This window comes from Danio rerio, chromosome 24 (assembly GCF_049306965.1).
Source record: "Danio rerio strain Tuebingen ecotype United States chromosome 24, GRCz12tu, whole genome shotgun sequence".
NCBI lineage: Eukaryota > Metazoa > Chordata > Actinopteri > Cypriniformes > Danionidae > Danio > Danio rerio.
The window spans coordinates 34,533,805-34,557,500 of record NC_133199.1 but is presented as its reverse complement, the minus strand read 5'-3'; the positions used below and the strand labels follow the sequence as shown (position 1 = coordinate 34,557,500).

The 23,696-nt window shown below is 38.0% G+C and overlaps 1 protein-coding gene across 7 annotated transcripts in view; it reads right to left on the bottom strand.

The window, feature by feature from the left end:
- The window catches only part of dpyda (dihydropyrimidine dehydrogenase a), a 384,430-nt gene extending 361,286 nt beyond the window's left edge, over positions 1–23,144 (bottom strand). For all 7 annotated transcript variants that reach the window (XR_012399471.1, XR_012399472.1, XR_012399473.1 and 4 more), the window contains exon 1: positions 22,797–23,144. Coding sequence is in view for 3 of the 7 variants with exons in the window: in XM_073940926.1 (XP_073797027.1) it covers positions 22,797–22,835 (39 nt within the window). In the remaining 4 variants the exon portion in view is untranslated. The remainder of the gene's footprint in view (positions 1–22,796) is intronic.
- Between the last annotated feature and the right edge of the window lie 552 nt (positions 23,145–23,696).

Genomic DNA, 23,696 nt, shown 5'->3' with positions numbered 1-23,696 from the left:
ACTTTGGATTGTTGGGAAAACCGGAGCACCTGAAGAAACCCATGTGAACATCGGGAGAACATGCAAACTCCACACAGAAATGCCACCTGGCCCAGCAGGGACTCGAACCAGCGACCTTCTTGCTGTGAGGCGACAGTGCTAACCACTGAGCCATGGTTTGGTTGATTTTTTATTCATTTTTTGTATTTGATGCATGTTTTGAAATAAAATACTGTACTGTAAACAATGTAGTTGTGTGTTTTTTTTAATGTGGTATTACATTTAGATTCATAAGATTATTAGAAGATGAATTATAAAGTGAAAGTGAAAGTGAATAATAAAATTACAAAATTGACAGATTTTTACTAAATATTTTGATAAACAAACTTAAAAAAATAAATAATAAATGAATTATTAAGCACATAAACTTGTTTTACCGTTTACATTTAAGGAAACATTAAAGAAATAAATTAATTATAAGTTAGTTTATTTTAGCTCGTTTTTATGAAAATGCTTCTCAAATGTCAAAAGTAAAATATTAAAATGTACACAAAAACTATATAACTACACAAAGATATGGACAAAATAATGAAAATGACATAGCTAAATTACCAAAATTTACTTTAAAAGGCCACCTATTTACCCTTATTTCAAGATTTCAGAGAAGTCTTTTGTGTTTCCAAAATGTGTCTATAAAGTTCCAGCTCAAAATACTCATCTGATTATTTATTATACCTTTACGAATATTGCAATTTTCTGCTCTGGACACACTGTAGTTGTTTTTGTTGCCTGTGCCTTTAATGCTGGTTTTACCTGCCCACCATTCGCACAAGCCTGTCAGAGTGTGCCTCAATCTTGCCTAGGCTGAGATTGTGAGAAATTTGGGGTTTGTGAGAAATACTACAGTAAGTATTTTACCAATGATTATTTGATGTATTTGTTGTGGAGTTGCAACGATGAGTCACACACAAAAGTTCACGCACGCGCACACACACAGAAACACACAGACACATCGCGTGTTTACACGCTCCTTGCATTGTTTTTGCACACAATTGTTACAGGATACAGATTAATATTCACTGCTGTATGGATATATGTTATTAAAACCTGATTTAATGTTCACAAACCAGGATTGAAGCATCTTCTTTAATAAATTGTATTAACACGTGGCTGTGGTAATAAAGATGGGTAAAATCGTTGCACTGTTTTTAAACATTTTTAAACTTGTAAAACTCATTCTTGATCACATTTGATGATGATTGATGATCACAGAGAGCTGAACAGATCTTTTAACCACAATTTCTTTGCACACGTCCTGTTTTGTTGATATGATTATACATGTTACTAGATAGACATGTTTATACGCGGCTGTCAATCATTTCGGTAGATGGGAAAACCGCACTCCTACATCACATTGCAGTCAGCTTCAAAATGGGAGGGATTTGGATCCTGTTTTAAAATCAGAAAAATAAAAAAAAGAGACTTATTGTGTTTCTATCACTCTAATATGACTGTGGACACACTAAACATACAGTACACACAGTCCTGTCCAGACAGCTTCCAAAAGATGATTTTCATCATAGGTGCCCTTTAAAGTGAAAACTATTAATAAAAACGTTTAATAACCTTTAAACTTTTAATAAAACTCGATTAAATGTTCGTTAGACTTATCAATCGTTATCTTTCAAAACATGAATTTACAAGATGAGCAGTATTGCCTTGCTTTATTTGAAAACTTTTCAGTCATCAATGTTCCCTAAGAATGTCAGTTTTAACATATGTATTTCTATTAGCTAATTAATATACTGTCATAAGCTTACGCTTGTAATAGTTTATATGCTAATATTCTGACTGACTTATAATATTGATATAACCTCTGTAAAAAAAAATCTTCTAAATGTGTGTTAATACTTTGCTCAATTATGACAAAAAAATTGGGTCTATCAAGTTAAATAAAGAAGCCTGCGAGTGATTTAACTCTTCTTTTTTTTTTAATGGTCAAGTCCTTCAAATCATGCATATCCACATCCGAGACCATGGACTCATAACCTTGAACATTTCAAAACAAGACATCTCAATTCATAAAAAAAAATAGCCATATGGATTACAAGTCAGCAACTTCAGAGTAGAGAAATGATTTTGGAGTCTGACAGTGTAAAGGAAGGCCTGACTGACCGACTTTCCCTACTGAGAATAAAAGAAAAAAAAATACATACAGATCACTCAATTCTTCCCCACTGCTGAAGCCTGGAGCTTTGTTTGTTGGGAAATGTGGGTGGACAGCATGAGAAATGTGAGGCTAAACAAAATGCAGGTTTTGACCGAACAGATGACACAAACATAATTAAATATACTCTAATTGGGTGGTTACAGAGACACTAAACAAACATATTAGATCCTTTATCATTTTAAACCTGTATGGTTCATTTGGAAATAACAAATTAAAGATACACTTATCCCTGCATTATTCCCTACAATTTCTACAAGGATGTAAATCTAAAAAAAAGGACAAAAAGCACCTCATGCAACTTATGTGTTATATTATTCTGAAATCATTTGAAAGCTTTGTCATAAACAGACCAAAATTTTAGTATCATTTGTCTGACAGCATCCACCATTAGTGGTGAAATTATGACAAAATCAAAACTACAACACAGTATGTTTTTTTTTCTGCAATACTAATTAGTTTGGATATATTTTTTGTGTTGGTGTATCTTGGTTTAGCAAATTTATATATATTAAAGCACGGCCCTGTAATTAATATCATATTAATATTATAAATCTATATTTTTGATTTAAGAAAATGAAAACATAAATCACTATAGCCCCTTTCAAACAGTCATACCGGTAAATATATGGAAAATTTCCGGAACGACCTTACCGGTACATTCAAAAAAGCGCTGTTCACACAGGCGAGGACGTTACGGAATTTTTCCGGAAAAGAGCATTCACACATCCATTCCAAAATACCGGTAAATTCTGACAGCATTAACCAGAAATGACCTCTAAACGGCTGCGCTTGTGTTTGTAAACATTTGACTACATCATAAACTCTGTGGATGGATCAGTATTGTGAACAACTTCGATAAAAACATATAGAGAAACACTTTCGCATGTCGAGATGTACATGATATGTGTGTGTGCCAATGGGCTGTTTCATGGGCACACGCAAAGCTTGAAGGTAAACAAACAATGGCTTATCATAAGCATCTTATCAATATTTAATTACACGGTTGGCATTAAGATGAATATATAAACGTTATCTGACTAATTTCTAGCAGCTAAATGTGTCTGGAAAAATATTCGAAGGCTTTTATTCTCATAAACCGCACAGACGTGAATGCGTCTGACTGTTCTGATAGGCTAAAGCAGACGTCTCACGTCAGCACGTTCTAGACGTGCACGTGCTCTTTTTCGGCAATCTTCCTTTTGCGTTCACACAGCGCAGCATTCCGGCAAATTACCGGTAATGTTACAACTTCTCTTTCCGGAAAATAGCCAGAACAAATTTATCAGTATTTTCAAAAAGGGCCTGTTCACACATACACACCTTTCCGGAAAATTGCCGGTAATTTTCCGGAAAGGTGTGTATGTAAAAGGGGTTTATAAATGTGGAGTGAAATGGGTTATTATACACAGACTTGTGTCTTTTATTTACAGATTTAATAAACTACAATGGACATTATACAAGTATAAAGTACAAAACGTACACAACAAAGAAATAAAGATAATGTTAAGCAATTTGGTAAACAAAGATAAACCTCGTACAACATGGTAACATAATTAAGGACAATTATAAAAGGTAACAAAATAACACTGAAAAAATAATACACCTGAAAACAAATAATACATTTAAAAGCCCAAATCTGTCTGTTATATATACTCTAAATGTATTAAATATCATGTTTAACTACAGGGTGGGCCATTTATAAGGATACACCTTAATAAAATCGGAATGGTTGTGATATAAATGTCCTGTTTGTGGCACATTAGTATATGTAAAGGGGCTTGTAAATAACTCATAAAAGAATAAAGTTACGTTTAAAACCAAGCACACCATTGTTTTGCTTGTGCAATTCCCAATAAGTTTATTAAGATTTGAGTTCAAAACAACTACATTCTCACCTGAAAAACTCTTAAAACTTTAATTTGTAACACAACAGAGGAGTATTTTTTAAAACCGTGCGGGTTTTCTCCTCCGCTGTCAACTTTCACTGGTTAGGCTGCAATGCATTCGATGCATCCTTGGCAAAAGGGGTGGAGCAAGTACACATCCGGGAACTTTATCGGAGCTTGGCAAGATGTAAACTTTGAATTGGAACAGTACCTCGGCGACGATTGATGGCATTTCACGGGGACACAAGATCGCTAGAACAGACAAGAGCGCATATTGAGAAACAGCCAATGTTTGCATTCAGAAAACACACACATAGGCTATATGTAGGGAAACTGCCATCTGTGGAGAACACTCAATAGACAATTACAAAGACATTTGTACTTTATTCTGCTTCTTGACTAAATGAGCTTTGTAAATATCACGTTATAATTGATCGCAATCTGACAAAGCGACTGCCTTAATACAAACTAAAAATTTAATAGTCTGAATGGGGCTTAAGGGAAAGGATTAGGTTTAGGGCAGGTGTAGACATTAATCAAGCACAATAAGTTGGACTCTGTGTCATGTACAAGACATCAAATAAATCAATCAAAAGCCCCAGAACATTGGTACAGCCAACTTGGAGTTCAAGACTCCATTTGGAGTGGACCTGTCCATTTGGAGCTGGCTCTGACCTCCATTTATACCAACACAGGCTCATTAAGAATATGTACCCATGGCTACATATTTGGAAAACCACAAAATATGTGTTGTGATATAAATACTACTGTATTTTGTGTGTAAAATGAACAATGTGGGGCAGTATGATGTCGTCAAACAGCTTCTGTTTCTTTTCACCAAACCGCTGACCTCTTTTGTTTGCTCAGTAGCTTCTAGCTTGCCTAGCATAGAGACGAAACTCCAGAGTTCAATAACGTTCAAAAACGTGAAAAAGTGGCAAAAACATGCAGTCTTGATTCACTTTTTTCGAGAAAAAACAATCAAAAATCTAGCCTAGCCAGCCAAAAATAATTATGTCCATCTTAAACCAGGCTGGCCAAGCTGGTCATTTTCCAGCCTGACCAGCTAAGACCAGGCTGGAAATGGCTGAAAACCAGCCTGGAAGTGGCTGGCCAACCAGCTAAACCACCTAGCTGATATACTCACAATAAATCAGCTGGCTACATGTGGACAAGTGCGAGAACAACATGTAAATGGAACGTACGATGAGAAAACGTGGCCCAGTAACATATTTGAAATTTGCAGAAATGTACACAGCGGACTCTGGTGGTGGATTTATGAGACATGACAGAAAACATGATTCAGTAACGCTTTTCAGATAGTCAAAAATATACATGATGGCCTCTAGTAGATTTGCCACAGCCATGTCACCCTGCAGCCCAAGACCGGTTACTCACTGAAGCTAAGCAGGGCTGAGCCTGGTCAGTACCTGGATGGGAGACCACTAGGGAACACTAGGTTGCTGTTGGAAGTGGTGTTAGTGAGGCCAGCAGGGGGCGCTTAACCTGTGGTCTGTGTGAGTCCTAATGCCCCAGTAAAAGTAAAGGGTACACTACATTGTCAGTGGGCGCTGTCTTTCGGATGAGACGTTAAACCGAGGTCCTGACTCTCTGGTCATTAAAAATCCCATAGCACTTCTTGTGAAAGAGCAGGGGTGTAACCCCGGTGTCCTGGCTAAAGACCCTCTATCGGCCCTTACGATCATAGCCTCCCAATCATCCCCTTCCACCGAATTGGCTCGATCCCTGTCTCTCCACTCCACCAATAGCTGGTGTGGGGTGAGCGCACTGGCGCCGTTTTCCTGTGGCTGCCATCGCATCATCCAAGTGGATGCTGCACACTGGTGGTGTAGTGGAGAGACCCCCCTCATGATTGTAAAACGCTTTGGGTGTATGACCATACACAATAAATGCGCTATATAAATATACATTACATTACATTACATTACATTTGTGAAAACAAAAAACTGCGAACAGACATAGGCCTGGGCACATATCTTTATTGAGCTTCGGCCACCGAAGAAACAATAATCTACACGTTTTAGTTTTGTAATTATAAAACTTTTTAGATGTATTGTCTGTTTATTATATGTTTATTATTTTATGGTATTCTTTTTCTGTCATTTATTTCTCATGTGCTGTTTATTTGATTAATTTGATGATGATAGGCTCTTTTACATACAGTACATTTCTAAAATGCCTTGGTATTCATGTTTGTTTTAAACTTGAAAGAGAGAAAAGCAGATTTGACCTGTCAGTGGGTGCACACGGCTCCTAAAGAGCGTAAAATTAAGAGTCGTGGATTTCTTTTTTTATTTCAACTGTCTTTTTTTTTTACTTTGACCCACTGAAAAGAAACTGTGTATAAAAGAGTCATAATAAATCAAATTATTGTTAAAAATAAAATGATGTTTAGTTTGTCACATATAGTTAACTATTTATACGATGTGGATAAATGGTGTGTTTCAATCCGGCCACCACCACGAGTATATTTCAAACCTGTGGGAAGCACTGTGATGAAAGCATTTTCATTTTGGGTGAACTATTGCTTAATAGTTACTGTATTATTAAATACTGGACAACATTTACAATACTAATGTCAATATCTCCTAACCACCATTCATTTTAAGACAAAAACTGCACAGCAAATCATAAATAAACACAATAGTCTTCTGAAATCAGCTGATATTTCTGACTTAGACTTAAATTCAGTTGAATATCCTGCATGACAGCTGAGTTTACTTTTCACTTTAATTGCATGTAAAAGTCCAGCACTGGCATTGTACTTAAAATTTCTCCTTCTGTGCCCTACTTAAAGGAAAATGTTAGACAGGCTGCCTAAAAGATGACTTTTAGGTGAACTACAAGATTAAGGTTTCTCTCCTCTCCGTCCTGCAGAGGGCGTCTGAAGGTGCCAGTCATTGACATGTGAATCGTTTACTCTCCCTCCCTCCCTCTCCCTCTCTCTCTCTTACTCTGCACCAGCTACACCAACCTGCCGTCCTAAAATCCCTTTAACCCTCCGCTCAGCCTGTCAATCAGCCTCTCTCGGCCACTCACAGCGCAGCATCAGCCACATCTGGGCCACTCCTCCTGCGAGGCGCTTTAATACGGTAATGGCCAATACGCGCCAGAGCCTCATTATGCAGCATTTGAAATGGTCCCTGGCCATGTTGAGGCTCGAAAAACAATTAGCAGAGAAACAGAAGGGAAATGAACTGTAAAGAATCAGGGCTTGATGACCGAGGCTTTATCTGCTCTCAGTGGAGGAGAAACAGAGAGAGAGAGACAGAGAGAGAGAGGGGATTGGGAAAGGAGGAAGGGAAAAAAAGGTTCAATATGCCACATGCTTCTTGGGTGTGTAAACGAGCCGGTTGGCCTGAGGGAGACTGGGCGATGAACTCCACTGAGGGGGATTGAGTTTGCAGACAGAGATTGCAGCAGACAGAGGGGTCACATGTGATCAGGTGAATGCATACGGCCCGCCCTGGGGGACTGGAGGAAGAGGGGGAGGGTGGGATAAATTGTGCGGCCAGGTATGTGCTGGCTTTGCAGAAGGCTTCAGTGCTTGCATTCAAGGGACGGTGGCGCTTTGACAAACCCCTCGGTAGCATCTCTGCTGTACTGATTGATTACAAGAGCAGCCTGACCCAACCCTGGCAGAGGTGCAATTACTGATCCACCACTGCACCAAACAACACACCACGCACAGGCCAGCCTGCATCTGAAACAGAGACGGCAATCAAAATAAGACACACAGCAGTGTGCTTTCAAAGTCCCTTTGAGGCAAGTCGGTTCAGTCACCAGCATACAAACACAGCTGGAAAACTGTGGCAAGATTACGTTTCAGATCAATGTGTCACATCATATCTACAACTCATACAATTAGTAGAAATAATGACTTGTGTACCCGTCTTCTCTTAAAAATAAGGCTCAATTAGTGCTGATGAATCTGCAAACTATCCCCAAGATGTGTAAACTGTCCAGGGTTCATTCATTCATTAATTTTCTTGTCGGCTTAGTCCCTTTATTAATCTGGGGTCGCCACAGCGGAATGAACCGCCAACTTATCCAGCAAGTTTTTATGCAGCGGATGCCCTTCCAGCCGCAACCCATCTCTGGGAAACATCCACAGTCACATTCACACACACACTCATACACTACGGACAATTTAGCCTACCTAATTCACCTGTACCACATGTCTTTTTACGGTGGGGGAAACCGGAGCACCCGGAGGAAACCCACGCGAAGGCGGGGAGAATACTGTCCAGGGTTACATTTCCCAAATAACGACATAACTCGCAGCTGAACTATCGTAGTACAATGCATCGTTTGAGAAAAGAACGATGTAGCGACCAGTGTTTCCCAAAACCGTAGCTGCTTTGTCGCAGATCCATCATTTGAACCACGTTAGTTAAAATAAAATAAAAATAAAAAAAATTAAAAAAAGTAAAACGTCCATAATGACACTCTAAACAGGGTGGGGTAACTACTTCTTTATCATTTTTGGCAAAGTTATATTGTTTTATAGACCATTTTGAGGGATGCAAACAATAACAATGGTCCTAGCGTATTTTCTGTTTTACATATTTAATGACCATAGCTTCTGAGAATCCAAAAAGGTCTACATATTGGTAAATAAAGAAATATCATGCAAAGATAAAATTAACCATATATTTTTTTATATTTGACAAAAAAAAAAAAAAGACATTTTAACACTTTCAGTGGTTGGCTCTTAAAAAAAATCGAATAGTCACATTCAAGATGTAATCAAACTATGCTAATTGTTATATATGTGATTCTGTGACAAAGTGGGTCTCTGCTCGCTCTGGAACTAGATGATGAAGTATTTTATTAACAGTGCTGGCAGGTGAAAAACAGTCCACAGTCTAATTAACATAAGAAATAATATACAAAGTACCAAAGAAACAACTAAACTGGGAAAAATACAAGTACTAAATTAAACAAGTATCCACAATATACATAATAAGGGTTTGCTTAAGGTACCACCATAACACTTTTTGTTAACAAGCAATGTGTTTGGGTTTAACCACTAATTTTATAAGAAAAACCTTGCCTTTTTGTAACCTACCATTTTGTAGGTAAGTATAGTTAAATGTTCAACACATAAACACTTGACCAATAAATCTCAAATCTTATATAAAGCTCATGAATTTTTCGAATCACTGAATCAAGACGACCTGCATAAGATCCAATCATCAGAATGGGAAGAAAAGAAATTTAAGGCATAGTTCATCAAAAAACCTGTAATCAATAACATTTATACTACTGTAAAGGTACAAGAGCTGTCACTGGGGTGGTACCTTTTCAAAAGGTACTTTTTTTTTACCTATAGGGTCCCAATTGGGACCTGAAAGGTATATTTTAGTATCTACAAACTTCAAGATTTACAGTTTTACAGGTTTACATGTCCCTTTACTTACAAATTTTCAAAAGGTACCTCCATAATGACAGCTCTCGTATTTCTGAGTGTAGGAAACAAATTGTCACCTTAGAATTATAGCGTTCTATCTAACATTTTTGTCCAAATTGAGTTATTGACATATTTTTATTAAATGAAAACTTATTTACATTATGGGATTTTTTTATAAGTTGTTTACATTAAGACTTTTTATTTAAAAAAAAAATGTTAAACACATTTGTTTGTTATGGAATGCAAAAACTATAAGCTCAATATCTCAAAATCACTCAGAACGCAGATAGAACCTTATAATTCCAAGGTGACGAAATATGAAAATCGATGTTTACAGGTTTCTAGCTCTCTCCAAAATATCTCCTTTTGTGTTCAACACAAAAAAGAAACTCAAACCGGTTTGGAACAAGTAAATGGTGAGTTTATGCAATCCCTTTAAGTTACTCTGTATGTGGAATGGTTATTATTGCCAAACATTAACACATAGCCATTTCTAGGAGTAAAAATACAGACAATAATACAGAAAGAGTAGCATGTGTCATACCAAAAAATCCTTAAAGAGACTCGAGTCATTTTCCTCTTTCTGGCAAAATATTGCACCTTTCCAGCAAATTTTGGTGAACATAGTTTTGATTTTCAAGACTTCCTAAAGGATTTCAGTTTTGATAAATGGTACAAAATAAATGTTACACATGTACTAGCCACTAAAAGACTTAAGGTGTAACATCTGCCTGTTGGCGACCTCACCCCTCACACAGAGGTGCAGCTGAAGCGTCCGCATGGCAAAGCGGTGCAAAGCAACACAAATTGTACTCAAAACATCCAACATTCATTCATCCTGATGCAAAATCTCCATTTACAGTGTGCGGGAGGTAAACAGAGCGAGGGAGATGCGAATGTTTTGCAGCCACAGTCTTAAGGGTTAAAAAGAAGAGCACTTGCAGCCTCAGTGATTTGCAATAACATGCAAGCTTTTCGAGTGGCCAACTATTTCCATAAAATTCCATTTGCATTTTATTTTGGAGCGGTCCCCTGTCAGCGTTCCAGACGTCTGATGAGAGCGCGGGCCGGGAGAGGCGCAGAGGTCTGCCAGCAGAGTCATACCTCTTTGTTTAAATGCTGTATTGCTGTGGGTTTTTTAATGAACTCTAATAGCAGTCCAGGAGGATTTTAATTAATCTACATGTGCGCACAAAAGGGCCCCACATTTAGCGCTTTCAGAAGTGCGGATGGATATTAAAATAAGACATCTGACAGAACTGCAGAAAAATGGAGGATTTAATTGCTCCAGAGATGGCAATTATTATGAGATTTAGAAAGCCATTTTCAATGGCAGACAGGAGTCATTTAGTCCCAGTCTTAAGTGCAGCGAAGAGCCGAAGGTCACGTCAGTGTTGTCATTACGGCCTGAATAAAGATGCTAATGAAGGGCTTGACTTACTCTCCTCTGCTCTCCATAAAGGTTGCATTAGTGTCGCACGGCATTGAAAACACAGCCATCTTTACTCATATTAACATGCAACGTGTTTCACCATGAGAGCAAGTGCTAAACATTTTCCACCTTGCGTTGAGTAACCAACACTATTATGTTCAGAGTCAACCTAACCGAAAGATACCATGAGTAAAATCCCTCAAACAGAGCCATTAAGTAAAGCTGGGCATTATTATAATGAACCTTAAGGTGTGAAAAGTCTACTGTCTACTGTTAACCACTAGATCTTCATGTCAACCCTCATTAGGGCTGAGTCTTAGGACCGCTTCTCTTTTATATCATTCTATCACTAGGAACTGTCATTCAGGAACAAGGCTTTTCAGATCACTGCTATGCTGATGACACTCAACTCTACCTCTCATTCTGGCCTGATGATCTGATGACAGCTGCTCATATCTCAACATGTCGGAGAGACATTGCATACTGGATGAAGGATTTGCATACTCGCCTTCAACTCAACCTCGCCGAGACAGAATTGCTTGTGGTTTCAGGCAGCCAAAAACATCCAGGCTAACTCCTGAAACCTTGGAGTCATCAGCTGAACTTTGCTGATTTGCTTTATACAACATTATGAAGACTCTTCTTATCAGTGATTGCAGGATGAGCTCCTTTACTTGTTAGGTCCATTTGAATCAGTCATAATCAGAGAATGTCTAGTTAATTAATGTGATAAAAGCATTAAATAAATTAAGAATTACAGGGCTCGAAATTAACCTTTTTGCTTGGTAGCACCGGTGCTCCTAACTTTAAAAATTTAGGCGCATCAGCCAAAATTTAGTTGCACCCACCAATTATGAGCACCGTTATTACAAGTTTTATACAAACTAATTTTACGTATTTGAAATAAACACTAATCAAACTAACAAGCAAAAAAAAATAATACATATATTCAAGCGTGAGGAAAATATGTCTCAACGAAATCCTGTTATCACAAGAAAATAGATTTTTATAACAGAACTGAGTGAACAGCATACACGAAGCACTCACTGGCCCTGCACGCACTGCTTGAATGAATCTGTTAACGGTATAACTTTGCTGTTCTCACAAGTGCTGTCTGATATTGCACTGATGCTTTCGACACATACTGTGCCTTATTATATGCATACATGTTAATAGCAATACCGGTCTTTTTAAAAGTAGCGATATTAGTTTAGTCAGTGCAAGTCCGTTTGTGATGGTGTACGTGGAGTTAAATTTGACATATAGCTGCACCTTGCACGGCGGGCATCTGGCGATTATATGAAGGATTAAACAGAAGCTCTCATGCTAGATGTGGCTGACAGTTACCTGAAAATCCCATCCCACAAACTTTTCATAGCGGACTTGAAGCCAATGGAAGTCTTCTACTCTTGGAAAAGTGTAGATGGTTGATTAACATTCAGCACATGGTCACTAGTAAGATGTGTCATTATTTGTAACTAGATGGTTTCTTAAACTAAATCTGTTAGCGTTATCTTCATTCTCATCTTCAGGGCTTTACAATTTTTCACGGTAGTAGCTCTCTCTGTCATCCCAAGCCAGAAGGCGCTGAGTGATTGACAGCTGATATTAACCAATCATTTTAGTTCAGTGCTAGAGCAGTGGTGGGCCAATAAGAAGAGCGCGAAGGCGGGGCAAGCAGTACGGACGTGGATTTGTTTACTGCAGCAAGTTGACATGACAACTGTTTTAAACGTTTCACGTTTCAAGTGCAGACAAAGAGCTTAAAGATGCATTCTCTGTGAATGTCTCCTGAATCCGCACATGTGGTGAACATTTTACTGTAAAAACTGGTCGCACACAACAATTTTAAGCACTCGCAGAATTGCTCCCAAATATATTTTAAGGTCGCATAGATAAAATTTCGGGCGCTTATGCGACCAAAATGGTCGCAATTTTGAGCCCTGAATTACATAATTTACTCTAATAAAATTCATAATTTAAATGTAATAATATGTTTAGATATGTCAGGCGACACAGTGTCGCAGTAGGTGCTGTCACCTCACAGCAAGAAGGTCACTGGTTCGAGCTTCGGCTGGGTCAGTTGGCGCTATTGTGTGGAGTTTCCATGTTCTCCCTGCGTTCGCGTGGGTTTCCTCCGGGTGCTCTGGTTTCCTCCACAAGTCCAAAGACATGTGGTACAGGTGAATTGGGTAGGCTAAATTGTCCGTAGTGTATAAGTGTGTATGGATGTTTCCCAGAGATGGGTCGCAGCTGGAAGGGCATTCGCTGCGTAAAACATGTAAAGGATAAGTTGGCGGTTCATTCCGCTGTGGTAACCCCAGATTAATAAAGGCACTAAGCCGAAAAGAGAATGAATGAATGTCAGGATCTACAACAACCACTTTCATTAAAAAGTTCTCACTTATTCGGCTTGCTCGCTTTCAGGGGTCACACTCAACACATTAAAAGTTTTTAGTGAACGATCATTACTGAATAACACAAATTGACAAAAAGCAAACTCCCACTCAACAATTTAGATTTCTACATGTATCTTCTATATTAGATACATCCTTGCCATAGGCACTTTCAGAAAATGGCAGGGATCAAATCGACTGTGGCAAAAGTAAATGATGCCTGTGCTCGTTTAACTGTCTAAAGTATAGAATTATGTAAGTCTGCAGCAGTTTTTTTTTTTTTTTTTAATAGACACTATATCGGTAAAACATTATACAAATGGCAAGACTTATTAAGACTACACAAGGAGAGGGCTTTCAAATTTACAACAAGCTAATGAATATGAATATGAACTTTCAAATAAGTAAATGGGGATGCAATATTAATCAGAACAAAACTGATTGACTGACTCAAGATGAAATATTAACATATATTTAAGGCGGTATTTACAAATAAAAATAATTAATTAAATAAAATTATATCTCTGCGTTTTAGCGGACAAAAAAATTATTTTAAATCCTTTTGTGGTTCTTTTAAACCAAACACACACTTAAAAACAGCAAGGATATTCAAAAATCTGTTTTTACACCAAAGGGGGTTTACCTGTGGAATGAGAAAAACATTCTGCCAGATATCTGACTGGTTTGCCTAAACACATGCACATGTTGAGCAACCTAGAGCGATGAATCATAAAACAGGAATAAATAAAAATTGTTTACTCTCAGTGAAACACTTTTTAAATACAGCACATGCTGCACTGTTGAATCTTGAAAAAGCCCTTACTGACTTTTAATGTTTGATGGCAATATCATTCATTAATTTATTTTGCATTGACTTAGTCCCTTATTTATCAAGGGTTGCCACAGCGGAATGAACTGCTAATTTATCCAGCATGTGTTTTTAAGCAGCAAATGCCTTTTCAGCCCTAACCGAGGACTGGGAAACACACATACACTCAAACAATCACATACACACTCACATAGAGTGAGGTATAGAGTAAGTACGGTATGCTGTATATAGGCAAATTATGCACACAACCAAAAAATGTTGGGTTGTTTTAATCCAATGCTGAGTTAAATATGGACAATTGTGTTAATTTTTCCAGGTAAATTTAAAGAGCCCATATTATGGTTTTTTGAAAATTCCCCTCCATGTAGTGTGTAACACAGCTCTAAGTGAAGTGAAGTATCCAGCTAAGGCTTAAATCTGTAAGAATACAGTGTTTAAAACGGTTGATTCATCTATAAAAGAGTCGACTCATAGTGCTTCAAACGAGTCGCCTTGATACCGATTCATTAGGTGTTTCGCCATGACGTACGAACGAAACCAAGTTATTCACGTGCACGCGCAAACCCGGGAGATTTCAAACCTGAGGCCCCGCCCTCTGACGCAGAAACCCAGACACACACACACACACACGCACGCACACCCACCCACACACACACCCACAAACACACGCACACAAACATGCCGGTCGATTGAAGTCACACTGCAGATGGATATATTGAGTCTCTACCCAAAGATGAAACCTCAGCATTATAACCAAGCAGTTGGAAACTACTGGAAACTTCTGGAAACTGCATGCTACAAAGAATACTTCATCTGCGTTTGTTAAAGGAAGGATCAGTAAAGATTAACTTACTGATGGACGTCAGGATGGGTTTCTTCCTACCTTTCTCAAGTGTAAGTACGTGCGATTAAAGTTGTTGTCTCGTTGACTTTAGCTTGCAAATGTATTTAGTAGTGATTTGTTACTTGTAACCGCGTGTACTGTATCAGGTTAACTGGCTATATTCTCTTATCGCGTGCAAAGTCACGTTAAAAACGCGACGCGTGCTGCTTTGTTTATGGAGCTCCGTGGTAACTTAGAGTTCTGCATTCCCGCGGCTGTCCCCGCGCCAGATTTCTGCGGCGCGGGAATAAATTTCCGAATAAATCGCGGGAGCGGTCGGTAACGGGTTTAATTTGGGACGGGAGCGGGCTGTCTAGCAATATCACGGATATTACTATGCGAATGAGAAAGATGTGTCTGCTTGGTGCTTGTGTGTGTGTTAGTGCGCACGCGCGCGTATGAGAGAGAGAGAGAGAGAGAGAGAGAGAGAGAGAGAGAGAGAGAGAGAGAGAGAGAGAGAGAGAGAGAGAGAGAGAGAGAGAGAGAGAGAGAGAGAGAGAGAGAGAGAGAGAGAGAGAGAGAGAGAGAGAGAGAGAGAGAGAGCTTTGTGTGCGTGTTTATACAGACAGCTTGGCTGTCTGGACTGTACAGCTGGGTGATTTTTGGGGTTGTGTTCTCCCCCGCTGTAGCGAGATCGGGCGCGGCGGGCAGAAAACGGGGCGGGTTCTCAGGCTAAAACCTGGCGGGTGCGGGCGGAAGCGGGAGCGTTGTCGTCCGGAAGTGTGTGTGTGTGTGTGTGTGTTGCAGCTAAAATCCACGCCTACACTATCGAGCGTGTATGAACTGTGATTACTTTTTATATTGCCGATTAGCTATTGGCCATTTCACACTCTGACTGAAGGCAGTCGACCAATCGCAACAGGCTGACATTGGTCCAATCAGCGCAGATTAGCTTCGCGCTGAGGAGGGGTTTGGGAACAAATGAATCACTGGACGATTCATACAGGAGTCGCTGGGATAATTAGGTAAAAATAAATGCAGATTATAAGACCATGAAAGTGTTTTTTGACCTTGCATGCATATTAAACTGTTGTTGGAGACCCTTACAACCAAGATATGACCCTATTTCATGTATAATATGGGCTCTTTAAATAATATTTTTCTAACCAAAATGTTGGAGTTTGTTTATTTTTCACCCAAAATTGGTATAAAACAATCCAGCATTTCTAGAAAGTATGAACAGATCTCAAGAATATAAACATGCATAAAACTGTGAAGTATAAGATTTACGGCTCATTTGTTCATTTTCTTGTCGGCTTAGTCCCTATTTATCAGGGGTCCCCACAGTGAAATAAACCGCCAACTTATCCAGCATACGTTTTACACAGCGGATGCCCTTCCAGCAAAAGCCCAGTACTGGGAAACACATACCGCACTCTCTCACATTCGCATACATGCACTATGGTCAATTTAGTTCATCCACTTCACCTATACTTCATGTCTTTGGACTGTGGGGGAAACCAAAGCATACAGAGGAAATGCACACGAACACGGGAGAACATGGAATCACACAGAAAGGCAAACTGACCCAACCGGAACTCGAACCAGCGACCTACTTGCTGTCAGGTGACAGTGCTAACCAGTGCGCCACCATGTCGCCCTGGCAATTTTATAAATGTTACAATTTGGTTTAAAAACAAGTATTCAAATAAAACTGATATAAACAAAATAGTTTTAAAACACGTTTGCAATTGTTTACATCCAAAGTTGCAATGCAAACCTAACTTTTACTGAAAAATTTAATATGTCAGAAATAATCTGGGAATAGACACCCACTTCTAAAAATAACAATATTTTGAATTCCTAATTATCAATTAAAACTCCCTTTGAAATGGTGTGATTGAGATCTGTCCGCTGAATAGTCCAGTTATCCAACCACATCATGAGACAGTCAAGTTAGATGTTTTTGTTGTGAACTGAATCATTCATTCACTGAATGCATTTCCATCTTAGTTGTTTTCTTACGGTGTGAAAAATAAGATCACACTTCATTTTAAGGTAAAATTCGAACTATTAATAGAGCATTAACTAAAATATTTGCATCAACTTCCAGGTTGCTGCTTACTAAAAGGTGGTCCCCAAGTTAGGAGTTTATTATGCCACTTTTTACAATATGTAAAATAAATACCTGATGTCTCTACAGCGTATGTGAAGCTTCAGCTCAAAATACTACACAAATAATTTTTTTTTTTTATAAAAAACTCGTTGAAAAGAAACTATTTGAAACTGTCCATTTTAGGCTTTGATCCAAATTGTGCTGTTTTGTTGACTGTCACTTTAAATTCAAATGAGATTGTGCTTCCAGCCCTCTTTTCAAAAGAGGGTGTAGCTTTAAATGCCTGAGGCTGCATCCAAAATTGCCTACAACCAGGGCCGGCGCGTCCACAGAGGCAACCTAGACGGCAGTATAGAGAGGGCGGCGTCCGCGACACCTCCCTTACCACCCGCGTCCTCCCTTTTGTCCGCGACACCTCCCTCACCACCCGCGTCCTCAGATATACTGCGCATAGGCGACAGAATAGAGAGGTCGGCGTCAGCGACACCTCCATCAGCACCCGCGTGTCCTCAGTTATATCCGCGCATAGGGCGGCAGAATAGAGGTCCGCGACACCTCACTTCATTTTCATAACCGTTCACTTTCGTTTTCACATTGGGGTTGAGGGCGGCGTGATTGTCCTCTGCCTAGAGCGGCAGTTCAGCTTGCTTCGGCCATGCCTACAACTCAGTAGGTTCTGCATTTGAATTTACTATTTGACCGTTAGGAAAGTACATTTAATACATGAGAGCAGTATGAATGAAACTCAAACGTTCTACATCCGCCGTTTTGTCATGAGCACATGACCTACCCGTGTCAGTTGCACCGCTTCACTCCCATTCATGAGTTCTCTTGTGGTGTATCATGGGATAGTGTAGCGTGCATCGGACGTGCACTTCAGAATCTCGCCAGAAGTAGTTCATCTGGCAACTTATAACATACTGTTTTTTAAAATTCTATGAATTCTGACACACTACTCGGTTCACATACTGTTATTAGTGTACTATATAATATGGAAATAAGCAATTTCAGATGCAGCTATTGTGTCAGCATAATGGCAGATTTGAAACTCTAATGGTGGATAGCTGCTTCTCACTCAGGGCTGTCTATGCTAATGAGGGAGAAATTGTCACTAATGGGTGAGGCTTTCTCCCTCTGATGACACGTACAAAGAGAGAATGTCAATCAAAGTGTTTCTACAGACTGTTTTTATGAAGCGTAATAAAAAAATAGAATTAATTAATTTTTACCATTATTGGTATTATTATTGGTTATCTGTATGCACACACTGTGCCAAACAACTATGTTTAAACCCCTCATAAAAGTGTTTTTTACATAATAGGTCCCCTTAATTAATAATTAAGTAAGTAGTAAGCTTTAGGTCAGGGGTGTCAAACTCAATTCCTGGAGGGCCGAAGCCCTGCACAGTTTAGTTCCAACCCTGCTCCAACACACTTACCTGTAGGTTTCAAACAAGCCTGAAGGACTCAATTAGTTTGATCAGGTGTGTTTAGTTAGGGTTGGAACTAAACTTTGCAGAGCTGCGGCCCTTTTGGAACCGAGTTTGACACCTGTGCTTTAGGTATTAGGTCAAATTAGGAGGGTAGAATAAGAATATACAAAATATATATTGTATAAATAATATTAAACAGCCAATAATAGGGCCATTAGTTAATCGTTAGAATTGATGGTTAAAGTTTTTTAAGATCATTTTGAGATTATGCACATTTCTATGAAGCAATTTATGCAATATCCCAAAATATAAATATAAAGACATGTCAAATGTCTTTCAAATTACATCCATTTAACAAAATGTACACTAAATAATTACAAACTACAAATAAAAGCACTGAATATAGAGCTCGAGTGGTAACACTGTAACCCACAAAGCCAGAACAGGCAACACTGAAATATGTTTCTTACTTTTAATGTAGGTCCTCCTGATAAACAGTTAATGGCATAAGCTGACATGTGATTCTCACATGGCTAGTACAGCTTATTAACCACATGGTTGTGAGACGCATTACACCATTGCAGTCTGCAAATCAGGCCTAACTAACCGTATAATAACTGGGAAATTGGATTATCTGGACATGCCATTATTTCCAGTGTGTTCACTGCTTGTTTGGATTGCAAAACTCTTTACCAGAATGAGTGCTGAATGCCAAAATGAACGCAGAGCTGTCTATAGCACAACCCTTAAGGCATGCATATAATCATTAAAACACTTCAAAATGTTTTTAAAAGAATCCTGTGAACCGCTGAAATGATTGCCAACAATTCTGTTGTGCTTCAACACTTTCCTGCAACACACATCATTTGTATTCAACTAGTGGAACAGAATTTGTTATGGCAGCATTCCAAGAACACTTCCTGATCTTAACAACCAGTATCCACACACCCACATAGGCTTTGTTCAAAACAGCATACTAGCATACTGCTCTCATTATTTGTGCAGTGTGCATACTGTGCACAGTAAGTGAACTTTCTGCATGCACAGAATAGCCAAATGACTTAACTACATTTGTCAAACTGACTGACAGGCGGCTACATTTTAATATTTGTCTTCAAATCGCTGTGTACTCTTTAAAGAATAGTTGATGCCACTTGGATCAAAATAAAACCAGATTTATGCTAAATGTTAAGGATGTTTGATAGTGTAAAAGCAGCCTGTAGACACGTTATTGGCTGTAGGGTCATTACTTATTAAATTACTGTATTTTAAAAATGAATCATTCTTTGTTTCTGAGTGCTTGCTTACATACAAGCTTGCTTAATTTCAGAAATAACTGAAAGCTACAAAAAATTAGCCAATTTTTGGCCGAAAGAAAGAAAATTTAGATGTTATTGCCATTTCAGCTTCTATGGCAATGTCATGATACCACTTTTATATAATTACAAAAATATTAAAACAATTAACAATTAAAAGTCATAAACGGCAGTAAATAGGGTCATTTTAAAGGGAAAATACATAAATAATAATAATGATGATGCTGATGATGATATATAAGATAAAAAAACTAAAACAGTTTTTTAAGGTTTACTTTTGATAAAAATTGTAAAATTTTAGAAGGATTCACACTTTCCTAAAATTTCATTTAAAATCTCTTCAGATAAATATTATTGTCTAATAACATTTAAAATAGGGCATTTCACAAGTATATGTTTAACCGTTTGGTTTCTTCTGCAATATTGGCATTTTGGGGGGTTCTTCTCGATTCAATAAATGTTCATGTGTGAGTATCATGTGTTCAATGCGGCATCTTCTGTAAACAATCTCATCATGTCTTGAGTTTAAAAATAAATTGGACTTTCCTCCTATTTCTGGCTGAATTTCAAAAAGTTTATTTTCTGAGCACTGATCCTATTCTGTTTGCCATTTGTTGAGAATATAGCCTTTTTTAGTGGCTTCCATAGGTGGGATTTTGCACTCCTTTAGCTTTCCTGCTAGGGCTGTTTTGGTGGCTTTGTCAGCTTGTTTATTTCCAAATAGTCCAGCATGTCCAGCATGATCCAGCTGAAAACTATATTATAAAACTTTCTCTGTAGTTCATTCACTTTGATAAAAATGTCAATAATAATGGGATGCTCCAGTTTAAAAGAATTCAATGTTTGTAAACAAGATTTTGACCAATTTTCGACAGTCTTATCTGTTGATACATATTACATTCATAAATATGCATATTAGAGTATGTTTACGAGAGAACAATTTCCCAAAAGTTTTTCCACAGAGACAACAACATTCTCACAATGATTTCCATTCACAAGGTTCACAAAAACTATTAAATATGTTGTATTATGAAAGCCATTCAAGAAGTTCGCATTGGAAATGTATATTTTGTTGTATTTTTACATGCCATTGTTCGCCATTGTTGTAGCCAAGATACGTTTATAAAATGTTGTGTAAATGCACCACCTTAAATTTCTTTGCTTTGTTATAATGAAATTATCTGGTATCAACTAGTTAATTTCTACGGTGGCAGAGAGAGAAAAAATTTGGAAAAACATGTGCAATTACAAAAAACGTCAGCAAATTGGAAAAAAAAAGAGATCTTTCTCAGTTTGACAGCACATATCCTGCAAATCATCACAACACAAACAGATTTTTAAAAAACATGCTGCGTTTTCACACAACGCAATTAATAAAATGTGCTGCATTTTCTTGCAATGCAAACATTTTACGAAAACGTGCTGCATTTAATCACAACACAAAAACATCGGAACACAGCGGAAATGTTTCAAGGAGACCGAAAAATATGATGGACGCCACTGTGCGGTGACTATAGCTGCGTCCGAAAGCATCAACTACTCAGTAGGTACTGCATTTGAATTTAAACATACTACTTAGTCGTTAGAAAAGTATGTTCTATACAGTATAAATGTAAACAGTATGAATGGAACTTGGACATGCTACATCCACCATTTTGTCACGATCATTTTGTCAATTCACTCCTATTTACTAATTCTCTCGCGGGGCATCATGGGATAGTGTAGCGTCCATCCGAAGCACACTTCAGAATCTCGCCGGCAGTAAGTCATTCGGATGCTTCTCGCATACCGATTTTTGAGTTCTATGAATTCGCACATACTACTCGTCTTGCATACTGATTTTAGCGTACTATATAGTATGGAAGTAGGAGATTTCGGGCGCAGCTTATTGCTCAGTGAAGTTGGTGAAAGGTGGTTTTTTTGTTTGTCAATTTTAATATTCCAATTCCTGTATTGTTAGTATTTTTTAACCTTAATAACCATAATAGCCAGGTCTGTCATGTTTTAGGGTCTACTTGAAACATTTATGTTGTGTTGTGAGAAAATGCAGCACGTATCGTAAAATGTTTGCGTTGTGAGAAAATGTAGTGCGTTTTATTAATTGTTTGCGTTGTGTGAAAATGCAGCGTGTTTTTTAAAAACAGTTTGCGTTCACGATTTGCAGCACGTGTGCTATCAAACTGATGAAGATCTTTTCTAAATTTGCTGGCGTTTTTGTAATTGCACGTGTTTTCTTAAATAACAGCATGTTAAGCTCTCTCGGCCACCGTATATTTCTTTAAATTGATTATTATTAAACCTTCATCAATGGTCACTGTAAATTAACAGACCACTAAAAAGCAGCCTACAACTACAACTAGCCTATTAGAAAAATAATGAAACATGCTATTTAAAACACTTTTCTACCAGCATACTATTTTGCTATTTTTAAGTTTTCTAACTAGTGTGTGCTGCAGCATGCAGTACTCTATTTCAAAACAGCCATCGACAAAACCAACAAGAAATGTTACTTAAAGGGTTAACTAACCAAAACTGCATTCTGTGGTTTGTTTTAAAATGTGTTAACATGAAGACTGATAAAAATGCAAAATAACAGACATGATCTTACAATAAGTGTCTTGCAATGAAACTTTGACTTGAAACACCCGACTGACTGAACTTTCATACTTCCGAAAAACAACAACAATGTAACAAAGCAAAACAACAACAACGTGGGCATGTTTAAAGCAAACTTAAGGACATTACTACAGCTAGGTACACACACAAAAAGTTTATTTCCACAGGAAAGGGCGTCGTTTAAAACACATTTTCCATGTTTCAAAAAGTGCCCCTGTGCATTCATGTTTAGTATTAAAGATTAATGCATGTCTGACTGAAACCCCGTAAACATCCATTCATGTTTTGACAGAGATGGTTTATTTACCTCGATATCAGGCAGCTCCTTGCTCAGCATTCGAGCCATGTTTCCTCCGAATCAAAAGCGAGATGAAACGAAGTGACAATAATAAATATGTCTGTAATCCGAAGATAGTCCCGCTTTCCAGCCGCGTACTGTAGGTTTACTTCCAGAGTTTACGCGTCGTCGTCGTCTTTCCTAGGGGAACTACAGGATCCTTTCGCGAATATGGCTGAAATTTGTCCACTGCGACATCGAATTGACAGTTAAAGCGACCGCACAGATGTCTGGAGCTCGTTGAGGGGCTGCTTGGTACCTGTGGAGGGTCGAGCAGCAGCCGGATAAAGTTTGTTTGACGTTAACTTTCTGCAAACTGCTGCACTGCGCGTGAGGATTTACTAGCAGGGTCTTGGTTAAAACGCTGATGAATGAAAGCACAAGGGGAACTGATACAAATTTGTTAGTATTGTAAGACGCATAGCTATCTTTGATTGAGTGAAGATCGTAAACTTTTAGTATTAGTATAATTGCTAGTGCTGACATACAGCTTAAACAGCAAACATTTAAAGGGACAGTTCACCCCAATATTTTTATTTATTTATTTATTTATTTATTTATTTATTTATTTATTTATTTATTTATTATCTATCCACATAGACTAAAGACAAAAAATACACTTTACTGAAGTGAATGAAGTGAAGCAATAGGTTTGTGAAAGAATTTGTTTTTGTACAGGCTCAGCAAAACCATCCTGATCCCATTTATGACAATCGGAAGGACTATTTTCCTCTCACATGATGATGCATGTTAACTGTTGGGAAAAAAAAAACAACTGTTATGTATTATAAAATAAAATCTATTATCATAAAATCTCATGGCTAATTGGATTTTTAAGAGGGTACTGTAAAATATATCCATGAATTTTAA